Source organism: Strix uralensis, chromosome 8 (assembly GCF_047716275.1).
Source record: "Strix uralensis isolate ZFMK-TIS-50842 chromosome 8, bStrUra1, whole genome shotgun sequence".
Classification (NCBI taxonomy): domain Eukaryota; kingdom Metazoa; phylum Chordata; class Aves; order Strigiformes; family Strigidae; genus Strix; species Strix uralensis.
The window spans coordinates 29,310,477-29,326,062 of record NC_133979.1 but is presented as its reverse complement, the minus strand read 5'-3'; the positions used below and the strand labels follow the sequence as shown (position 1 = coordinate 29,326,062).

Below are 15,586 nucleotides of genomic sequence, written 5' to 3'. Positions count from 1 at the left end.
AACTAAACTGGGAGTGACTTTGTTCTCCAAATACTTTCAGTGAGGAAGAATGACTCTGAAGTGAAAAAAACTTGCTGTTGTCTGAACATCAAAAGAGGTTAGTAAAGATTCTTGACTACCCTTTCTCTCAGTCTGAAGACCTGAAGAAAGGACTACAGTCCAGTTGTGCTCTTTAACCAAAGAGCATTTAGAGTGTTCTCTTTTCACCAGTCAGGACGCAATTTCTTTCTATAAATATCTAGTGGTTTTACTGCACCATTGAACATGCAGGTGAGCTGGCTCAATACATTTATCAGCCGACCACCTGCAGCCTGAATGACTCATCGCCCCTGCAGCAGCAATCAGCAAGTAACATCCTCTGATGGAGGACAGACGGACAAGTCAAACCACTGGGCTATAATAACCCCTGTTAGCTTTCAAAACCCATTCCTCACCCCCACTCTCGCTCCAGAGAAGCCTACAGCACCTCTTCGGAGGGGTGGGCTGTACATCTAGGCATGAGGACCTGCACCTTGGGCCCACCAGCTGGATTTTAGGGAGGTGGTCTGGCCTGCTGGGCCCCTTCTGGGAAGGAAGGGGCTGCTGATAGCATTACCGTGTCTGCACTCTATCACAGGGACCGGTGCTTGCCTGCACCGGAAACAACATGCTAGGCAAACATGCAGACCTTCGTGGAAGCTACAGCAATTAGGTTAATTAAGAGCTGGGGAGGTCCCATATGTTTTCTGATCTGTTGTTTTTTAGGTCCCCTATTGCACCTGTTCCCACAGCATCCAAACCCCCCAAAGGCTTATATTTTCTGGCTCCAGACACGGGAACAGAAGGACGGATGTCCCAGATCAGAGCAAAGGCCTATTTGGCCTCATATGCAGCAGCAGATAGAGAGGGCAGGAGGATAAGAACAGGAGATGTTGTCATTCCCCTGGTACAGGTCCTCTGCTCTTCCTGGGAAGGCCTCAAAGCTCTTCTCTAAGGAGTTCAGTATCATTCTGTCGCTATCCCTGGAGGCACTTAAAAGATGTGTAGACAAGACACTTCGGGATGTGGTTTAGTGGGACTTGGCAGTGTTAGGTTTACAGTTGGACTCAATGATCTTATAGGTCTTTTCCAACCTAAATGATTCTCTGATTCTGTTTTAGACACAAGGTAGAGGCATGAATTTCCCAGACTTAGCCATCAGCAGTGCTGGGAAATTAAACCAAGTGCTCATTTTTCCAGGCTACAACCTCCGTGTTAGAAGAGCTAACAGCCCCAGCTTGGGATTTCTGAGATAGCCAAAGAGATTCAGACACCAAATCAACCCCACTGTCCGGGACCTGTGCACCCAAATCCCTGGGGTTGCTTGGAGCATCCCTGTAGACGTGGGGTGCCACTGCACTGGGAGCCACCCAGGTTCCTCTCAGAGAGACCCTGCTTTTTGCACGGGGTGCACAGCACCACCTTCTACCTGCAGTACCACTCACAGCCTGGGACAGGGCTCCTCAAATCCTATTTCCTGGGATCCTCTGACAAGTTCTTTCCTCAGGTGCACACTCAGGAGAAACCTGTTCTTCAGAGTTAGCTTTGCTCCTTGCAAAGTCCAGGTGAGTCCATGCTCCCACAGCTCCTCCAAAACAGATGGTTCATCCTTGCACAGTGCATTTCTCTGAGGCAGAATCACTTTCTGGAGCTGGTATGAAAGCAAAGAGTATCTGTCTGCTGTTTGCAACCATCTCCATTTCCCCTGCTCATGAACATGAATCAAGTGCTTTAAAAGTCCACGGAGTCTCCATCACCAATTTCTGTCACCAAAAGGCTGACCTGCAAGAGTTGCTCCCTCTTAGTAGACAGGGAAGGATCTTGTGAAGAGTCATTCACCGTTTAATGGGCTGAGAACCAAAATCTGCCCTGTGTGTGTGCAAGGAAACAGGATGCAAAAGTGACAAAACAAAAGCATTCACTGACCCATTGTGTGTGTGCACGTGGCCGCGCGTGTGTGCGCGTGTTATTAGCTCCGTCTGGCAGCATTCAAAACACTTTTGTCAGCACCTAAAGGAACTGGTTCTGAATTTAACGCAGCCAAACTGAATGAACTGCAGTCTGGAGAAAACATTGATCTGTGTCTGAGTTCTTTTCAGCAATTGCATGACTTCAGTGAGCCGGGTGCTTGTTTGTTAAGTAATTACAGTTACTTTACAAGAAACTTTTTATGTCCAGTATGTTTCTAAAACCCAGATTTTAAACAAAATCTTGAATTTTTTAATGTCTTGAGCCCCTCTCCTCATGGCACATCAGCTGGGATTTTACACCAGAAGTAAAACTTTCTACTCAGGCTGGGCAAATTAAACACGGCACTGAATATTCCTGAAGAAAGAGCTAATAGAGGAAAAAGAAAATGGACCAGATTGATCTGTACTGACCTCAGCGGCAATGTCCAGCTGCCCCAGTTCAAAAGAGCAGAGTGACAAATGCATTCAGGTGAATGGCTGGCCTGTCATCAGTGCAAATAAACCACCAGCCTGAGCAAACTCTGCATGTCTGAGTAGGGCATGCAAAATTCACTGTGGCTTTACCAATTGCCCGCACAATGCAAACTGCCACTCTTCCCTCCAAGGGCATGTGGCGAGGGTCTCTCACCTCTACCCCAAGCCCTGTACCCACCAAAAAAGCCAGGGAGAAGAGCACAGGTGAGAAGGGTCTTGCAAAACAGAGGTGAAGTTGTTCTTCCCTCCAGGAAAGGAGGAAGAGCAGTGGAGAACACAGGCTATCTCCCTGCTCCCTCCCGCATGACTCCATGATGACTACTTCATCACTGACAAATGCTTCAGCCAAATCTGCTGCCTTTAGTTGCAAGAGGTTACTGATACAGGTAAGTTTTTCCCCACAAGTGCCTTTGACAGAGTAGAAGAACCTCTGCTACACCTGTTTTTTTGCAGGGATTGTGTTGGTCAAAAGTAATTTTCTGTGAAGTAGCAAAGATCTTCTCCGTTCTCTGACAATGACCCAGCAGTCCCTGACTCATCTACAGAGCTTTCCTCTGCTGCTGCCTTCAAGGGCCATCCAGATCAGACTCCAGTCTGGGAGCAGCCCCGTGACAAGAGAGCATACATACCCTGCTCTCCACCCACAGACCAACCTGGGGTCCCTGGTAGTGACTGAGGCAGGGGAGCAGGAGGAAATACAGTGAGGATGGGAGAGGGCCCTTTCTCTCTGTCTTAGGGTAGGGCTTTCTAGGACAATCCCTACTGTCTTTCTGCTCAAACCGTATCATTTCCCCCCGGTTGTTCATGTGAAACCAGCATTTCACCATGTCTGATTTTTATGTTATCATTTAGATTGTTTGTGCTGACACGAGATAAGGTGAAGCGGGGACATCGCTGTATCGTGCAGTGTGGGCTGCGTTATATTTTCCTCTTGGTTTAGGCCAGGCTGGGCTTGATTTCCCAAGATCCCAAAGTGAATACATCCTGCCTGATTGCAGCCCCTCCTTTCCCAGAAATCATCCTGTGGAATAAGCCCTGAACAAAGCACTTCCTGTCTCTCCTTTAACCCTTTTCCTTCCACCCAAGCACTCTGTGACCCATGGCCTGCTCCAGAAGGCATGGATTCAGTGCAATCCCCTCTTCCTGCCCACTCAGAGGCTGTCAAAAGCCCAAAATGACAGCACTGGAGTGCCAGAAGCAAGCAAGTCACCTGCAATTTCACACCTGCCATCGCTGCTTTCATGGCAGCTGGCGAGGCGAGAAGTTGATGAAGGTCCCACTTGGCCCGGGCTGAAAGTCAAAGCAACTGTTGGGCTTTTCAGGGAATGTCCTTCCCTAAAGTAGGAAGGCAGGTAGAAAACCTGCTGGCAGCTGCCCGGGGGCATCTGCTGCCTTGCTGAAGAGGCATTTGTGCTTTTTGCATGCTGTCCTGTTCTTGGCAGCACCTTTCCTGAGCTGGAAGAAGCATTGGCCATCATCAGCTGTGGAAACACTTTCTGGGCTGCGGATTTCTTTCTCACCACTGGAGCCACAGCTGAACTGTGTTGGCCAAGTCTGCCTCCCTTCTAGGTGAGATTTAATAGTGCCAGGTATGTAGCAATAACCATTCAGCACATTTTGACTTCACTGGTCAAATCTAACCTGCAATTTTGCTTGTTTCTCCCTAAAAGCATGCATGAGAGAGGCCATAAACCAGGCAAGGGAGCTCCATAGTACAACCATGCAAATGCTATGGCAGGCTGGGCTTTGATGCCTGCTTTTCTGCCCTCCACTAAGCTTTTGCTGCCCACTACCAACAGGAAGATGGCCTGCCTGTCCCCGGGCAATCCCACACCATATTTCTCATTTAACATGCTCCCAGGGAGCAGTGATCTTGTGGACCTTTCTGTCCCTGACCAAGAGCTCACCACGGCAACTTGCTCCTCTAGGTCTATGCACTGAAGACCCCTCGCCAAACGCCCGCCAGCAGCCACACGCTAGCAGCAGCTCAAGCTAAAAGGAGGGAGCCAGGCCCCTGCAAGAGCCAGAGGAATCCAAACAGGAGCAAGACTCAGGACAGAAACCAGACTCACAGAGGCTTGAGAATGTTGCATTGCACAGACATTGTATGTTGCAGTCTGGCCTCCTGGCCCTAATATCCTCTGACAGCTCCCAGAGCAGGAGCTGTGCAGGTTAGTGATTTGATCACGACACCAACTCCTGTGGGAGCTGCTGCTTCAGAGTCCCTGCTGCCAGTCCTCAGCAAAGCACGCAAGGAGCTGCAAAGATGTGCAGTCTCCAGCGCCTGTAGCAGTGACCTATCTTCATGAGTGAAGAACTGCTGGCCAAATGCTGGGTCTAGTCCAGCCCTTGAAAACTGGAGCTCTGGAATGCAACTTCATCCAGGCCCTGGTAAATGACTGCTTGTTTGATGGCTAATTGCTTATGAAAACAGAAGGCACAAACCCAATCTGGGCACGTCTTATACCGTCCATATCACTGAGGGCCACAGAAACACCCACCCCAAATCAACACTACCTGTCTGGAGACTTTAAGTGAAACTTTGTTTCTAAATCCCCTCCTGTTGGACTGCAGATGTAAAAAGCTAAAGCCACCCAGGTAGCTCAGTTCATCAGGAATGTGTTAAGTTACACCACAAAAGCCATCCCCTTGCCAAGCAGCAAACATGCAGAGCTGTGAAAGGACATGCGTGCCTCCCAGTTAATGTCACCTTCACAGCTTCCATAGATCATGGCACAAGCAGACATTCGCTCTGAAATAACATGCCAGGCAAAACATGTATCCCATTGTGAACAATGCCACGAGCCCAGGGAGAGCTGAGGAATTTAAGGGAAATGGAACAACGGGAAACAGGGAAAGTCCCTCCAGCAAAGACCCTGTGGCCCTTTGATGGACGCACAGCACTGCACCATATAGAGGAGCAATACAATGGAGTTACTAATGACTGCCTGGCAGCAAGCACTCCCATGGCCATTCCTGCCAGCACCGGAACTATGCAGATAGCAAACAACAAAGAGCCATGTTCACAGGCACTGCGACAGAGACACATCCACTGCAAATAAAATGTCTTCCTGAAGGTCCTAATGGCCTGGACACACCATGCCATCTTAACTGGTAATTCATATCCTGATGCAGGAAAAATCAGTGACCAAGAATCAAGAAATCTGGATAAGCACAGGCTAGGGTTTTGCCTGTGTCCTGGCCAAACATTAATTATGACTATAGATGTCACCTGTAAGTCACTGCAAGGAAGGAGATCCCCTTCAGGGAGTCTTTGTCTGGCCTAGGGGATATATGGGAGAGATAGAGAACTAATCCCACCCAAATGTGGTCTCACTCCTGCTGCCTCTAGAAGTTGCAAGGGACAAATGCTTGGAGAAAGAGAGGGGACCACTTTGTAGTTTCCTTTCTGGCAATAAAGTCACTGTAAGGTCTCTGGGAGAGCTGCTAGAAGCACCAGTTCTGCTCAGAAAAGAAGAAGCTGGGCTGCCCTGACCACAGCAGTGTGGGAGCCATGCCGGCCTGAGCCATTCTCTCCAGAGGATGCTACAGGGCCATGCATGCAGAGGACAACAACAAGGACAGGCTGGGGACCCATGTGGTGGTTTAGCTCTCAAAACAGCTCCTGCAGGGATTCAGAGCAGGGCATTTCGGGCTAATCTCTAAGTCCCCTCAGGGAACCTGAAGGATTACCGCTCTACATCTGCTCACATGGTTGGGCCCCACCTTGTCAAGGCGGGGGGAGCGCTGACAGCCGCTCTCAGTTCTTTAATCGGTTTGGGTTAAACAGCAACGGGCCCTGTCCACTGTGGCACAGCACCTCTTGACTCCCTTGCTCATAGGCCTGATGGCTTCTCTTGAGCCTTGCCTAGGGCAGGAATGCATCTTATGGTTTATCACCAAGGGCTGGCTCCTGGCAGCAGCTAGAGAGCGCGACAGTGCAGCTTCCTTGGCTACGTCAGGGGTTGGGGAAGGGTGGCCACAGGAGTGCCTGGCCATCACTGGTACCTAGCCAGCACTAGCCCATAGCAGAGTCTTTGGCTACAGCTCAAGCCAGGGCGGGAGTGGAGGTCCCTAGATAGCAATCACCACTAATCCCCAGAGCTGTGCTTCTGCCTGTTAGCCCATGGTCTCCTGCACTTAGCTAACTTCCCAGAAGAAAGGGCTGCAAAAGACCTGCAGGGGCAGAGGGGTTTGTGCTGTTAACTATGCACCAAGATCACCTACTCACTTCTTTCTGCTCTCCTCTCCCTCCTGAGCATGTCTCTCGCAAAGTTTACTGCTGGTCGAGGCACCCGCTTTACAGGACACATCGCTGAGCCTTCCTCCTTCCTTTCAGGCCTGGGGGTGCTGGTGTGGGGTCCAGCTCTGGCTGTGCTAGCTCCCAGGCAGTCAGTGCCATCTGCTGGCTACTCTTCCCTTGACTGCTATGAAAACGGAAAGCTAAATAAGGGACAGCCTTGCTATTGAAGACAGTCTTCCCCCAACACCTCACATTCTGCTGCTGAAGCCATATCCACATTTAGGCTGACCTAAATAATTTAAATGATGTACGTTTCCAAAAAGGGAGCATCACATTTAAAACATTTTATTAAATACTGTTACAAATAGGACAATACATATCAGGTTCTAAGTCAGAGATTTTAATTTCTGATCATAACTTAAACATAACTTAAGAAAGACCTTGTCATCTAAAGTCCTTTAACAGCTTAATAAATCATGCTTGCCATATATATACACAAATCTCAGGCTCCCATTTTATTTGTAAATAATGTAAGGATTTCATGCCTGCATAAACACCTCTGTATTATTTTAAAATTACCTGAACCCAGATCAACGACCACAGACCTACTCAGGAACAAGTATTTTACAATACATTTACAGTTAACAGCACAGAAATATCCACAGTAAAAAATGCACAATTAAATATTTATGTATACACCTGTATTACAGTCCATAATCCCACAGGGATGAGATCATTTCAGATATACTTGCTGCATTCAGAAACCAGAGTACCTAGTATAAGCACTATAATTCCTAGTGCTATTACCAAAAAAAAAAAAAAAAAAAAAAAAGAGTTTAAGGTCCCTAAGCCTTCTGGGACATGCAGCAGAAACCTGAATAATTGCCCATATCACTACAGGCATATTTATTGATTGGGACATCCGCTTAAAAGAAACCGACTTCAACAACAAACCAGATCAATGGTTTCAAAGCTATTCAATGAATGATTTTTCATCCTGATTATTCTGTTTCTGCAAATATAATCCATATGTCTCCAGAGAAGACATCTCCAGCAGTGTAGTAAGTGATGTGAAATAATGCATGTCTTCACCTCACCTAGGTACCTTTGAGTAGACCAGAGGAGAAACCAGCCTCCTCTTTAGGCAGCAGCTTACTATTTGCTCACCATCTGGACAAGAGATGGCAAGCTCCCAGTTATGATAACTACATGACTGAATGTAGACAGTATTTTGCCAGAAGGCCAGAATTTTACTCTCTGCTTGTCTTCAGTGGAAATACCAGACAGCTTGAGTTCAGAATTTCTGAACAATACACAAGGTCAATCATCTTGTCAGCAAGAGGTAAAAACATCTGGACAGCTGCTGATTTGCATGCAGTTTCATTCTCTGGAAATCTGAGACATAAGTAAAGATGGCTTCAATTCCTACAGAGAGAAATCGGAAAGTTGGCATAGATTTGTATTTGGTCTCATTTCAGAGGAATTTTGTATGCAGCAGGTAGCAAAACCACACAAAAGTGTTCCTAAAGCTATGTGCGGCTGGACAGAATGCTAAGCACAATCATCCTGAAGGAGCTGAATAACCATTTCTAAAGCAATAAATCCATCCGTCTTGTTAGGAACTGCCATGCAATGCCAAGATGCATATTAGGTACCCCAAAACATATATTGCTATTTCAGCAATTGTATAGCAATTAACAGCTCTGATTGCTCGTGTGATTAAAAGGAAGAGAATTTGCGAGGGCAGCTATCTTGTGTGCTTACCTGAAACACCTGGAGTTAGACATTCTGGCCAGCACTTTGGAAACTACCTTCAATGGTTAGGCTCTGGCAGCTACTATAAAAAAACAGAAATGAAAAGTACTTTAATGACAACTATTATATCAAATGGATTTTAGAAAAGTGATTGCAGTGTTTTTCATGCTGCTTTTTGAGACACAACTTACCTGGAAGGAGTAAATTTCTTTACTGCAAGAAGAATAAGAAAAGGTATTAGCATTTCAAGATGAAAGCACCCTCATGCAAACTTTTTCTTCTACTAAAAATCCTCTCATTTCTGAGTATCTGATAAAAAGCCATTATCTAGCAACAAATCTCACAGGCAGTTATTACTGTGTTGTCACTAGCCCATCTCAAATTCCCATTCACTCCTTCTGGCAGTAATTACCGATAAATAAAATGTTGGGTTTTAATTCTAATTCTTGTTTTCTAAACATTTGGTTTTTACTATTTTTGATTTTTAAATGTTCATCCAAAAGCCACCATGGTATGTATGCAGGCTTCTTGAAAATAATTTTGGAATTTGTCTCAGTATGGGAATTTTCACTTTTTCAGAAAGCTAAGTATTGGGGTTTGGAGGGGTTTTCTTCTCCACTGAAAATTTTTCAGGAAGGTACGTAAAACGAGCGGACCCAGTCCAGCTGCTCACCTTTTCTTCGGAAACGTCTTGCAAGCCAAAGGAGGAATGATGCCGTGGACAACAGAGAGGCACTCGTGGCTGCTATGCCCACAGAGACATAGCTGACTTGTTCAGAAGCTGAAAGGATGAAAAAGTTTCAGTGAGATCAAGAGGCATGTGTGGTCTTTGAAGCCCTCTCTACTTCTTCCTTGCCCTTGGGGTCTTCAAGAGGAACCAGAACTGCAGCTTGTAACCCTTAAGTTCTCTGTTGCTGTGACAGGACACATCCTGTTCACAAGGTGAAAAGCTGCATACTAAAAATCATCCCACCCATTGCCAAAGCAATGGCAAGGCAACAAGCTAGCTATACCAGGGTCTGTCTAACCTCCAGCCTCACATCACAATTTATGCTCATCTTTTCTTTTTCATGTTTCAGTTCATATTTTAATTCCCACTGTGCTGTCTTCCTCTTTGAGCAATCCTGTCGAGATCAATGAAATTATTCAAGGATCTAAATTCTGCTCAAGCAAATAAAGTGGAGTTGAGCTTTTAGGATGTGAGGACAGTGACAGAGCTCTTACTGCCTTGAATGGGAAGGCAAGTCTGAGACTTCTGTCCTGTAAAATTACAACCTTTGACAGAAAAGCTCTGTGAGGTCTTTCGGCCGAGGAGTTCACACAAGGAAGTATCACACCAAATTAACAAATAGATAAACTTTTCCACTGAGAAACAGACTTATGAATGCAGATTTCCCCGTAAGGTTCTGTTTCTCTAGAAAAGCTTTTTTCTTTATTCATATGAAAAAAGTTCAACATGAGAAATATTTTAATTAAAAAACAAACAAAACAACCCAAAATCAGGTTGCAGCTTTTGTTTTTGGATAAGAAATCCAATTTTTTCACCAAGACCTTTTAGGAATTCTCCCCTCTTCTATTTTCAGAAAAACATACTGAGAGATTTTATTGAGCTTTTGAATTCATGGACTTCACTAGAAGTTCTAGCTCACTGGTCAGTGTTAGCTCCTTCACCCTTCCATACCTCATTTGACTAGAAACCCAGAGCCATCTCTCTGTGGCTAGGCACAGGTAAAATACCTTCACATGTGGGCAGACTGGCACTCCAGTTTCCTGAATGACTGCACTCAAGAACATGAGAACCATTGAGCTTCCATCCTTCTAGACAGCTGAAGTGGCAGGCTGTGTTGTATGTGAAGTTCCCAGCACCATGTGAACAATCCATAGAGCCTTTCTCGGGGGAGTTCAGTGGTTCACACTGTACAACTGAAATACAGAAAGAAATGGTTAGAGTCATTAAGGATTTTCCTGTCTTTGGCCTTATTTTTTGCACTAGTACATTGTATTTTCAAATTCATTCGACTTTGGGATGAGAGCAGTTCACTGAGACATGAGCAGGCATTTCTAAGGCAGAGCAAGTCACAGCTGAAAATATGAGAGACAGCAGAGAGTTCAGTTTGGAGCCAGCACCCTATAGGAATATGGATTTCAGTGTGTTGTCCACTGACAAGAAAACTGTTTGCCAACCCAGTAAGTCTTACCTTTGCATTTTGGCACTGGCTCTGACCACTGTCCCTGTGCTGTGCACTCAGTGCTGGATGAACCATCCAGGACATAGCCCTCACTGCAGCCAAAATCACAACGTGAGCGATAGGTGAGATCTGCAGAAGCGTGGTCACAGGTCACAAAGCCGCCTTCTGGCCAGGTTACAGCCTCACACCTCACAGCTGCAACACACAGATACAACAGAAATCAGCACAGATGTCTCAGGAATCCAACATGCCAATGCTGACAGCCCCAAGAGCTCAGGTGAGCAGGGATAAGGAAAGCTACCTGCACAGGATGGCTGCTGCCTGTCCCAGGCCCCAGAAGACCCACACTGCAGTGTGGCTGGTCCCATCAGGGCAAATCCTTCCTCACAGGTGAACTCACAGGTGGTACCCCAGGTGAGCTCCACAGAGGGTTGAGAGCAGTTCACAGCACCATGAGCAGGAATTTCTAAGGCAGGACAGGTCACAGCTGAAACAAAAAAAAAAGAGATAGCACAGAGCTTAGCTTGGAGTAGGTCAAGATAAACACTCTTCTTTGAGCTGACAAGAGGACATGTTCTGCCTGGAGCTGTCCCTACAGAGCCATAGTACTTCCCTTCAGACCTAGCAGTGTTTCAGGAAACAGGGATTTCAGCACGTTGCACAGTGCAGCCAGAACCCTTAAACATGCACCTAAAGCATGCAAACTATCCTGAGACTGGCTCCACCAGTGAGCTGCATAAACAGACACTGGTTCCCATTTTGGGTGTAGGGAACAGAGTTCCTGTCAGAACACTCCACTTCAAAAGCCTGTTATCATATGTGTAGGGACAGTTCCTGAGTATTGCTAGTCACCCTGCACTGCTGTTTCCTCTTTAATACCACAGGCTAAGTGATCCCCATCTTGAGATCTGCTTATTAAAAGTGCTACAAACATGCTGGGGATGACTGCTACTCCTTGACTATACTTGAATGAGGAAGTGTCTTCAGACTACTCGAGCTACTCTAAGCTTTAATTGATGATTTCCAACCCAGTAAGTCTTACCTTTGCATTTTGGCACTGGCTCTGACCACTGTCCCTGTGCTGTGCACTCAGTGCTGGATGGACCATCCAGGACATAGCCCTCACTGCAGCCAAAATCACAACGTGAGCGATAGGTGAGATCTGCAGAAGCATGGTCACAGGTCACAAAGCCGCCTTCTGGCCAGGTTACAGCCTCACACCTCACAGCTGCAACACACAGATACAACAGAAATCAGCACAGATGTCTCAGGAATCCAACATGCCAATGCTGACAGCCCCAAGAGCTCAGGTGAGCAGGGATAAGGAAAGCTACCTGCACAGGATGGCTGCTGCCTGTCCCAGGCCCCAGAAGACCCACACTGCAGTGTGGCTGGTCCCATCAGGGCAAATCCTTCCTCACAGGTGAACTCACAGGTGGTACCCCAGGTGAGCTCCACAGAGGGTTGAGAGCAGTTCACAGCACCATGAGCAGGAATTTCTAAGGCAGGACAGGTCACAGCTGAAAAGCAAAAGAGGTAGTACAGAGCTTAGCTTGGAACAAACCATAAAAAGTTTTCTGTCTTTCCTGAAGCTTAGCAATATATCCACTAAATGGAAGCAGCTTTAGAAAGCAGATCTACTATGCTGCCATTTCAGAAAGCAGATAGGATTGGAAAGATTTCAAAACAGAAGACTGACTCTTAAGGTAAATTCCTGTGCAGCTCATGACAGCAACTAGTTACAATGCAAAATTTCTCCATTTGACTGCTGCTTGGTGATCTTTGATGCTTTTATTTGCTTCAAACAGTAGCTTATTCTAAGCTGAACACCTCAAAAAATAATTCCTACAGTCAGGAGTAACTGGCCTGCTGTGAGCAGTTTCACAACTAGATCATCTCCATTCCCTGTTCCCCACTAAGAGGTGGAAAATTCTTTCCCTACAAGGAAATCTAGACCTGGGCCAGAACATTCATCCTGCCCGTTTCATTTCTTCAGAAACAAAGAGACCTGTGTGCTGCAATAAAATAGCACCTTCACCACATAATTAATTAGAAAGGAATGGGCCAGAACTTCAATTTGTACCTATTAACAGAGCAACGCTGAAGTTTACAGAGCTATGTATAATGTAGAAAGCTCATCTATCACTGCTTGAGAAGCTCACCCTTGCATGCTGCGAGGGGTGCAGACCAGACCCCAGAAGAGGTGCAGTATATGGATTCCAGTGCAGTCAGTTCGTAGCCTTCCTCACACTGAACTGTGCAGGATGAGTTGTAGCTGAAGTTCTTCAATGGATGGTTGCACTCAAGGCTCCCATGCTCAGGTTTCTTCAGTGGATCACAACTCTTAACTTCAAAGAAACACAAGAAGGTACACAGTCAGTCTCACTGGCAGAGCAGATGAATCAACAAGCCAGACAGACTGAGCACTAGCTACCATGAACATCGCCCTGGTTGAAAAGCAGGATGGAGTAATCTTACCAAACTCGCATTCAGGCCCATAGAATCCAGGGTTACAACGGCAGGTGTGATTGTTAATAGTCTCTATGCATTCTCCACGGCCACTGCAGAGAGATGAGTTGCAAGAAGCTGGAAAGAAAAAAATACAGCAAATTATAAAAGAATCAGCAATGGCCACTAATAAAACCAGCTAGCTCTTTATTTATTTTTCTGGTGCTAGACAAGCACTTTGCATAGCAAAAGAAAAGCAGGGGGTTTGGTACATAAGATTACCCTGTCATTTCACAGAAGGATTTCAGAAATCAACACCTTTGACAGACTAGCTCACAGCTCTACTGGCTGGAAATTCCATGACCACTTGTTCTGAGGTAGATATTAGCAATATTTAAAATGCAAAAGGAACAATATACTATGGGGTAAGTAGAAATCCTCAACAGGTACATTCTTCATTAACTCACCACAGCACTAATTTGGCTGAAGTTTGACTTGGAATTTTTCTGACCTAGCCTTAGCCACCTCTACACAAAGTGTCTAATCTAATCCAGTGGTCTATAGTCAGCAGACAGATGCCTCCAAAAGGGCAATTCCTATCTATCTGAGACACCCACTTGAGAGTGGGATGAAAGTCACCATCTGGAAGAGCCTGTTTCTCTCCACTGATTATAGAGAAGGTCTGGTGGTTTGCTCATAAAAGATGTATAATATTCTGGGAGCTAAAAGGTAAGCAAGATCAGTCCAGCTCTTAGAACAAGAACGACCTCAGCCCTGTAAGTAAGGATAAGTGTACAAGTACTTACAGGGTCAGGTAGTTAATACATAAGAATAAACAACTCATCCCACCCACCATCTCATCTCCACAGGGGCACACTAGAATGGCCTTTATCACACCATACCTGTGTAGCACAAGGCGACCTTCTTTTTCTCACACTGTTCATCATTCCATTTGCCATCATCCTTCCCTCTTTTGATGTAGATTTCAACACAGTCCTCATTGTTCCCTTTGCCATTTGGCTCACCCGAAGCCCAGTTTCTTGCCTCTTCTGTCAGTTCTTTGTTAGTTCCAATCCAGGTCCATACCTCATTAATTTTTCTGATTCCAATCCAGTAGTAACCCGGATTGAAGGGTAAGAAGTTATTGAGATAGTTGATTTCCTCCTTATTCTGAATGGCAACCATGTTAGTATACCTCTTTTTGCACCACAGCTCTGCCTCCCTGTAGGTCATGTTTGTGTCTGAATAATGGTATGTCCAACAATTCACCCCCTGCAGTATTGTAAGTCCTAGAATGAAAAGATGTCAAAAAGTTGGTGTCTGACTCTTTCCCTTCTTTCTCTCTAGAAGAGGACATATAAAGCTCTATAAATATTGCAAACTTGTCAATATCTGAAACTGCATTAAAAGTAGTGGCAATTATTTTATAAACAATCAACCGGCAAGCTTCAAAACAGGCATGTCAATATCAAATACAGGGACTTCAGCCTGTGAAACTATGTCCAGTCACACAAAGCTTTGCAGACTTCACAGAAAACTCTAGGAGACAATTATGCATTTGACAGGCAAGCAGGGAAACATGCCATTGCGGCTAGAGGTTCTTCTATGTGAACCTAGCCTCAAGTTAATTAGGTCAGGTTCAAAACTTCTGTTTAATTCTGAGCTCAAACAGAACAGTCACACTAATACTACCATCCAACTAGTTTTCTACACAGAGAAATACACACTTACCATAAACAAGAAGAGACAGAAACCACAAGCAAGTCATGTTTCTGCGACTTTTCTCTCCTCTTTATCTTTCAAGCAGATGGCTATGAGAGATCAAAGGAACACATTTGTAAAGAACAAACACTAACTTTTTACAATTCAATAAAAAATACTGTCTATGCAATCTTTTCTACACTTTTTAACAATTATTCTAAAAACGTAAATAAGATTTCCATTTTCAGGAAATTATTCACTTTAAAGCAGTTCTTAATATCAAGATAGCTTTAAAATGTAAACAGCTTTTAAAAAACACCAACACAGAATTCCATCTGTCCAGTTTTCCTTTAGCTGAGCAATGAAACAGAATAATACACTCCATTTATACTCACAGCTTGCAGTTGTGGTGGCCAGGTGACAAAAGTCCTCCGTGGTATTTCTCAGTGACAGCCTTCCGTTGCTAAGGTGCTGAATACAGACTTGAAGGTTAAGTTCAGCTCCAAGTGTCTGGACTGTGTAATCCCCTGTCTTTACTACAGCCTTTTATTCTCTCAACTGGCCTGCCCTCCACGAGACAGGAAATTCCACGTGGAAAAAAATTTCTTGGAAAATCCCAAGATCTGGCCCTCCCGCACATTAAGCCTGATGTTTCCCCTTGCCAAATCAACCCTCCCACAAAGACACACTGTGCTGACAAATTGCCAAGTGCTGCATTACATAGTTTTACTGTCAGAAACAATTCCAGGATATCAGGAAGGAGCAAGATGGTTAGTTTGAGTTAGTTG

General features: G+C 45.3%; 1 protein-coding gene across 2 annotated transcripts; it reads right to left on the bottom strand.

Annotated features, from left to right (window-relative positions):
* Window positions 1–7,034: 7,034 nt before the first annotated feature.
* SELE (selectin E) lies at window positions 7,035–15,337 on the bottom strand. Of its 2 annotated transcripts, XM_074876907.1 has the most exons (14): window positions 15,194–15,336; window positions 14,829–14,908; window positions 14,000–14,386; window positions 13,128–13,235; window positions 12,812–12,997; window positions 11,984–12,169; window positions 11,692–11,877; window positions 10,951–11,136; window positions 10,659–10,844; window positions 10,198–10,383; window positions 9,134–9,241; window positions 8,652–8,673; window positions 8,470–8,542; window positions 7,035–8,130 (listed from the first exon to the last, which is right to left on the bottom strand). In XM_074876907.1, exons 2-13 carry the CDS (start codon window positions 14,863–14,865, stop codon window positions 8,485–8,487), a joined length of 1,836 nt encoding a protein of 611 aa, XP_074733008.1. In that variant the 5' UTR covers window positions 14,866–14,908; window positions 15,194–15,336; the 3' UTR covers window positions 7,035–8,130; window positions 8,470–8,484. The 2 variants fall into 2 exon arrangements, with proteins under 2 accessions (XP_074733008.1, XP_074733009.1); XM_074876908.1 differs by lacking the exons at window positions 10,659–10,844; window positions 10,951–11,136 and having other exon boundaries at window positions 15,194–15,337.
* Between the last annotated feature and the right edge of the window lie 249 nt (window positions 15,338–15,586).

Bases quoted from the DNA above. Each gene is read 5' to 3' on its own strand.
- SELE (XM_074876907.1), bottom strand. From the start codon at position 14,865: ATGACTTGCTTGTGGTTTCTGTCTCTTCTTGTTTATG. The intron at 13,236-13,999 runs GTATGGTGTGAT...TTTTCTTTCCAG, and splicing joins GGTCGCCTTGTGCTACACAG to CTTCTTGCAACTCATCTCTC. The intron at 10,845-10,950 runs GTAGCTTTCCTT...TGTGTGTTGCAG, and splicing joins GCAGCAGCCATCCTGTGCAG to CTGTGAGGTGTGAGGCTGTA.